Here is a 7687-nt window from a genome sequence, read left to right as displayed (position 1 = left end):
TGAAGATGAGCAAATATATTTATTCCAAGAGTAACTTGAGACACGCTGCCACGAGTTGTCCTCCCTGATAAACTGTCACGGGTTGTCCTTGGACACTGCTCATGGTTTCCTGCAAACAAACAAGTGAAAACTGTCCCTGTACAGATATTACGTTAGAGTTTCAATTCCTGGTAGATAAGTAGACCTTCAACGTAAACAGTTTACCTCTTCTCTGTGATGTTTCACAGTCAATTAATTTTGAGATATTGCACTGCTAACCCCGCTTGGGTATTACTACTATTAGCGATTTGAACGGTCACAAATCTGCATGTTTTGTAGGTTGGACTATACCAATTAAAATCCCATAGGCGACCATGTTAACGTTTGTGTTTAAAAACACTTTATGCGATATATCAACTATGACCCATAAATATCAGTACAAAACCCCTACCTCAAAGTATTAACTGCAGAAAATGATACCTTCCATGGCTCATTTTCGGTATAACCAGATGTTTCTACAACACCCCTAGTTTTGCACAAAATGTGAGTACCTTTTTTTACAGGTACCCCATACATGTTCCAAGCACAAGGCTACTTGACACGGTGGTACTACATCAAATAAAATTGCATACATTTTTAGCCCAGATAAAACTATTTTTTTTACAACCGACACACTCATATTTATAACCAATCACAGGACTTGTGGTGTTAACTTCTCTATCAAAAGTTCGGTGCACCTCGAACTTCAACCCAGCCGGAAATTAATTGGTTTAGTGCTACCTGTAGCAGATAGCCCAGTGTGTGCTTGTAGCCATCCCAAAGAAGACGCAATTTCTACGATTTTATCCTTTGTACAATGTAGCTCGCAATATCCATCTTGCAAACTACTTTAATTACAATTTTAATACCTTGGGTTTTGTTTTTAGGGTTTTTTGGAGATCCAAACATCAGTGTCCAAAATAATGTTTTGATATTTAAATCCGTCTAGAAATTCATTTCTAATAGTAAACGTTTTATGGAAAATTAAGCATTGGGTACAAAGTAAAAGACTAACAAAATATTATGTTAGCAACCATTCCTCCTCTTTTATTTTTCTTCATTTGCTTTTTTTCCCCCTTTTCTCCAAGAATGTCAGAAGTTTGAAGAAACCATGTACAGGTCATATGTTGATACCGTGTGCCATTCTGAACCATAAAAATCGCATATCTGCACATGATAGCGTCCAAATGATTCTTCTGTGTAAGATTGTAGTCATTATTGGGTAAATTTTAAAGACCATGTCTCCCCACTCCTTTATCAGGAGGACTGCCACTCACAGACGTGAACACATTTCAACATGCACAAGACGGCCTATACTGGATATTTAGATAGCTGTAATAGCCACTGGCGAAGCTATGATTTTATATTGGGGAACCAACCCACTATTGGGGAGGCAGCCCACACTAAGTATTTTTGTATGTATGTATGTATGCTTTTATACAATTTAATACAGTAAAAAAGAGGTTTGATTGGGGGCATGGCACCTGTGCCCCCCCCCCCCCCCCATTCAGTACACAACTGATGCACTCAGGAACTTTTGTTAAAACAGCAATGATATTAGGTGTTCCCGAAATGTGACATATCCGGCCCGACCAGTGACATCCGGAACTAGTTAAGTTCATTATTTCGTCTAAACGATTAAAAGTACGTACAATATTGTCACCAAAAAGATCAACAAGTATGTACAAAATGAAAACTGTAGGAGCACTTTATACTACTACAACATTAGACATCATTTTAGTGACTAATATGCTGCATGGGGAAATATTCAAAACAGAATATGTTACTCACGTCGGGAAGCCGCAGTGGCAGTGGTTGTCAATGCAGTGGTAGTCGTGATCGCCTTGCTGACACTGTCCACATCGGTTCAGTAGGGCAGACCTTATACAGTCATTCTTTACGTGACACCTACTGACGTCTGTAATTTAAATGCTATTAATTAGTAACATTAATATACTGTAATAAGCAAGTATTTTATTAATTAGTAACACTAGTCTAATAGAATGTAGCATATAAGTATTGTATCAAAGGCCGTGGTATATGCTATAATGTCTGTGGAATGGTGCATATAAAATATCTCTTGAAGATTAATAATGTTCTCTAAAGGTGTTAAACAAAACAATCTTTATACGTATTTTATTTATTAGTAACATTAATTAACTGTAATACATAAATATTTCATTAGTAACATTAATTGTAACACGTCAATATTATTTTATTAATTAGTATTATTAATGAACTGTAATATGTAAGTATTTTATTAATTAGGAACATAAATAAACTGTAATATGTAAGTATTTTATTAATTAGGAACATAAATAAACTGTAATATGTAAGTATTTTATGAATTAGTAACATTAGTGAACTGTAATATGTAAGTATTTTTTTAATAATTGACATTAGTGAACTGCAATATGTAAGTATTTTATTAATGACTAACATTAGTGAACTGTAATATGTAAGCATTTTATGAATAATCAACATTAATGAACTGTAATATGTAAGTATTTTATTAATTAGGAACACCAATAAAGTGTAGTTTAATAACATAAAAAACCCTAGTAAATAAGTATTCAGAAATAAGGTTTTCTCAGAAATTATTACAATCGAAATGCAGAATCATCAATTTTTTTTTTTATTGTTGATCGATCAATTGATAGATTGTTGTTAAATAGATTTTAAAACCCAAATTAATTATTATTTTTGTGATATGCATATTCCCATACCTCTTAATTCCACAGGAATAATTTTTACAGTAGTTCTAAATACAAATTCCATTTTTGGTTGGGGGGTTTTCCCAAATCATAAGATCACTGTATTTGGTGTCGGTGACATTGACATCCTCTTTTTGTACTGCAGTGTGACGGTACATGCTCTTAATTTCTTTTCACCTGTGGCGATATTAATTGTTTTAGAAGGCCGTGTGCAGTTCCAAATGTACTTAGCCCAGATGGGCAACTTTGTTACGTAATACCTTCGCGCGACCGTACATTCCAATATGCACTTAGTCCAGCTGTGGAGGCCATGTGGCTAGTAGTTACGTATTATCTCCGGTAGTGCTGTTTATGGCCAGGGGATTGCTCGCGGTTGGCGACAGCCAGTCTGACGATCAGAGAAAAATATGCCGGCGTGGTGATTGTGGAAAATCCACATGATACGTGAGGTACCGCCTTGTACCCCCAGGCGATATTCGCTGTCTCTGAGAGTTTTGAATAAATAGCTAGGGTTTTAGAGATATCGAGGAGAACCAAAAAGGAAGGCTTCCCGGGAACATTAGTCCGTTTGGACTTTGGTAAATATATTATTTCTGCTCTGTTGTATAACCTTGATGTGATTGATGTGACTTTAAATATTTTAATACTGTATTATACCAATATTCTTTAGACAGTGTCTTCGGTCATCTGACGAAGTAAATCGTAGACTTTTTGTTCTAACATTATACGAGTATTTGGTAATATAAAGCTTAGCCAGTCATCCTAGAAGATCTAGGTAAACTGTAGGTTATTGTCTTTATTGTGATAGGTACCAGTATTAATTCTGTGTTACAAGGTTACTGAACGAGTAGTAAGGGTTAATTAAAAATTAACCAGTTAGGAATAGTGTTGTAATTCCTTTATTAATTAAATTCCCCTGGAAGCGTTTCTCAATTATCGCACGTGTGTGTGTTAGCGTTTCTCAATTATCACACGTGTGGGTGTTGTGTCGCGGTAAAGTGATTAGCATATTGTGTAAACTAGAAACCTAGAGATTAACTAATTAAGTGATCAGTTCTGGGTTGTTATTATTGTTGTTATTAATTAACTACTGCGGCAGTACATTTGTCAGCGTAGGTTAATACAGATTTCAAAGTGTATTGTGTTTTTGTTGCGTTTTCTAGTGAACTAAACGTTCTATAATAATATATACTTTATATAAGATCGTATCTCTGATCATACCTAGAGACGAGCCACAGCGGGTATAACTGCCTGTCACAGAGAGATCTAATAGATATACAGTTAGGAGAGATATTTGGACAATCGTGTTTCATTCAGTTACGGGTATTATAGGATCCCCGTGACATGCAGCATGTTAACGTAATTTAACCTCTTTTGTGTCGAGTTTCTAACAATCAGATTTGATCATAATATGTGACTGTACATACCTATTAATACCATGTGATATAATTAGCTACAGGCTAGTTTTATTATGGATTTAAAATTACTATATTGATGGTGTTGTTGTTGTAAAACACATAAATTAATCTTAGTAACTGTTAAAGTCAAACAGCTTACCATCATCGCATCTCGTCACACAGGTACAAATACCTTTACCCGAAGCTGAAAAACACACGTATAGTCGCACATAAGTCAGTATACAAGAATACATTCAGAGCATGGGGCCTGATTTCAGTTAGACTGTAAACTGGGTAATGTTAGATTGCAAATGTATAATGATAGATTGTAAATGCATAATGTTAGATGATAAATGTATAATGTTAGACTACATGTATAATGTTGGATTGTAAATGTATAATGCTTGGTTGTAAATGTATAATTTTAAATTGTGAATTAATAATGTTGGATTGCAAATGTATAATGCTACATTGTAAATGTATAATGTTGGATTGTAAATATATCAGGTTAGGACTGTAAATGTTTCATGTTGGATTGTGAATGTGTTGGATTATAAAGTATCATGTTGGATTGTGAATGGATCATGTTGGCTTCTAAATGTGTCATGTAAATGTATACGGCGTCTGTGCTATCTGTCCTCTATGCATTAATCATAATTGCAAATATAAGTGTAGAATTATTATAGAACATTACACTGTACCGCTGTGGGGTGTAGACACACACCCGATGACGGCTCCATGTGAATGATGACATCGTTCGTGGCTGCATTCGTTTCGCCAGTCGTGTATGGATCCACCAAGAGAACACTCTTCGCCCCATACTGACACTGTAAAACAATCAACAAAAGGTGGTAAAATGTGGAAGAAAACTGTCCTACAGTAGAGTTCTTGTCTTGTACAGTATATCCAATTTCCTTTTTTTTGTTAAATATTAAAATAAACGTTTTCTAGCTTCCTTTCAGATCTTTGGGGGATGGACGCTCGCCAATCTTTTTTTGGGGGGAGAGGGAAGGGGGTAATATATACTAGAACCAACACCTTTTTTAATAATATAAAGATCCGATCAAGAAAATATTTTTTCTCTTTCTAAAAACAATATACTTTTATTGAACTATTAACTAAAATGGATTGGTAAACGACATTACAGCCTAAATAAATAGTTCTTCACTCAGTAATCATTACATAGTGTATCGTTGCGTACATTTTGTTATTTAAACTGCTGTCACCAACAAAGATGAACAGTGAACACGTAATAAATACTTACCAACAGCCAGAACAAAAAACAAGGCAACAGTTAATCGGGCCATTTTTTCTGTTGAGAAGAATTTAGTACGGGCCGTTGACAAGGTTTTAAATCAAGGAATACGGTCACCCGGTTCTGGAAGACAGCATATGGCGTTAATCGTGGTGAGATAAAACAGTGACCGATAAAAACACACGCCATTGTTTGAAAACGCCAAACCACGATCATAAAATAGTGGGGCGACTGGATACTATTAAGTGTTTGGTTGCATTGATACTTTTAAAATATTCCGTGGGTGGTGATCTGTTGTTATTTCTTAGAATGCCATTAACAGTTTTACAGATTTTTTCCCATTTATTTACCCATCAGTTATCTATATGTATATATGCCTACTATGGTTTTTTCAATAATATAGAACTGTTTCAATCAACGTAAGTAGTATGAAATTATCGGTCGCTCTATAAGAAATCAGTGTGTGTATATATATATATATATATATATATATATATATATAAAAAGAGAGAGAGACAGAGGTAGAGACAGACAGACAAAGACAGCGAGAGAAGTAAGATAGGAAGATAAAGAGGGGTTGGATAGTGAGAGAGAGAGAGAGAGAGAGAGAGAGAGAGAGAGAGAGAGAGAGAGAGACAGACAGACAGACAGACAGACAGAGAGAGACAGACAGACAGAGAGAGAGAGAGCGAGAGACAGAGAGACGGGGTAGTGAAAGAGTACTAGAGAGAGAGAGAAAAACAGACAGAGAGTTGATATATACCACAGAGATGAGAAACAAACACTCTTTTTATGGTTTACTTGAAAATTAAATTGTAGCCAGTTATGCATCCCACGAATCGTGTCAGTAACGCGTACACTGTTTAGAAACATCTTTACACTGCACTAATGAGTGACCCCACAATGAACAAGATTTCTACTTTTGATAATGCTTTTTTAAAACATCAAATCCAATAAATAATTTACTTACCTACTTACAAACTTACTTACTTATAATTATTTGACATGCATATATCAAATTAAGATTTAAAGTTAAAGTTCATGTTTGTTTTGTTTAGCGACACCACTAGAGCACATTTATTTATTAATCATCGGTTATTGGATGTCAAACATTTGGTAATTCTGACACGAGGAATGAATGGATGAATGAATGTTTAACGACACTCCAGCACAAAGAATTCATTGGCTATTGGGAGTCAAACTACAGAAACCCGCTACAGTTTTCTAATGCAGCATATGCACTTTCCCACAGACAGGAAAGAACATGCCACGGCCTTTGACCAGTTGTGGTGCACTGATTGAACGAGAAAACCCCAATCAGCTGAATGGATCCACCGAGGCAAGCACTTCAAGCGAGCACTCAACCGACTCGGCTAAACCCCGTCCCCAATTAAGATTCAAGCACGCTATCCTGGTGGCACTGTCCAGCAGCCTGGACTGCCTGTCCAGGATAGAATTAATATATATATATATATATATATATATATATATATATATATATATATATATATATATATACATACATACATACATACACGCTATCCTAGTGGCACTGTCCAGCAGCCTGGACTGCCTGTCCAGGATAGAATTAATATATATACTATTACAAAGCTCCTTATATTGTTGAGCACTCTGAAAGCCGCCATGGAATGTGTAAACTTTGGATACTCTACCAAAAATATACCGATCGCGAAACCTGATGACTACAGAAAATGCTTCTTAGAAAAGACCGAGTCATTCCTAAGGAGATTAAGATGGAGATCTTTCTTCTTCCTCAATCCCGAAGTTGCAACACAACAGAAAGAAACATACGGATTTAACACCACCAAATCCCCTCCTTCTATACCAGAACTCAAGAACTTCGAAGAAAAAATGGTAAGACTAGCTAAAAATCTACAATTTAACAACACATCAAGCAACCAACTACAGCGAAAACTCGCTAAGGACATAAACACTATAAAACATGACAAGAAACTACTCGTACCTGCCGATAAAACCACAAACTTTTACAAGCTAGACACCACCACTTACAACAGACTACTAGATAGCAACACAACCAAAGCATATAAAACAGCGCCACAGAACTCAGAACAAGATATAACCACTAAAGACAAACACATTGCAGAAAAACTAAATCTAGCAGACCGCATAGATACAACAGCAAAAAGTGAAGCATTTATTACGTTAAAAGACCACAAACCAAACTTCTCCAATAAACCCACCTGTAGACTAATAAACCCATCTAAACCGGAAATTGGCATAATAAGCAAAAAAATCTTAGAGAGAATCAACAGAAAGATTCT

At 35.6% G+C, this 7687-nt stretch overlaps 1 protein-coding gene across 1 annotated transcript; it reads right to left on the bottom strand.

The window, feature by feature from the left end:
* LOC121372320 lies at positions 1 to 5526 on the bottom strand. Its single transcript, XM_041498614.1, has 5 exons — positions 5394 to 5526; positions 4831 to 4956; positions 4290 to 4334; positions 1810 to 1936; positions 1 to 109 (listed from the first exon to the last, which is right to left on the bottom strand). The coding sequence occupies exons 1-5, from the start codon at positions 5434 to 5436 to the stop codon at positions 100 to 102; spliced, it is 351 nt and encodes a 116-aa protein (XP_041354548.1). The 5' UTR covers positions 5437 to 5526; the 3' UTR covers positions 1 to 99.
* Positions 5527 to 7687: the final 2161 nt, after the last annotated feature.

The sequence above is a fragment of the Gigantopelta aegis genome, chromosome 4 (genome assembly GCF_016097555.1).
Source record: "Gigantopelta aegis isolate Gae_Host chromosome 4, Gae_host_genome, whole genome shotgun sequence".
Lineage (NCBI taxonomy): Eukaryota > Metazoa > Mollusca > Gastropoda > Neomphalida > Peltospiridae > Gigantopelta > Gigantopelta aegis.
Note: the sequence above shows the minus strand (reverse complement) of the source record. Positions and strands in the feature narration are given on the sequence as shown.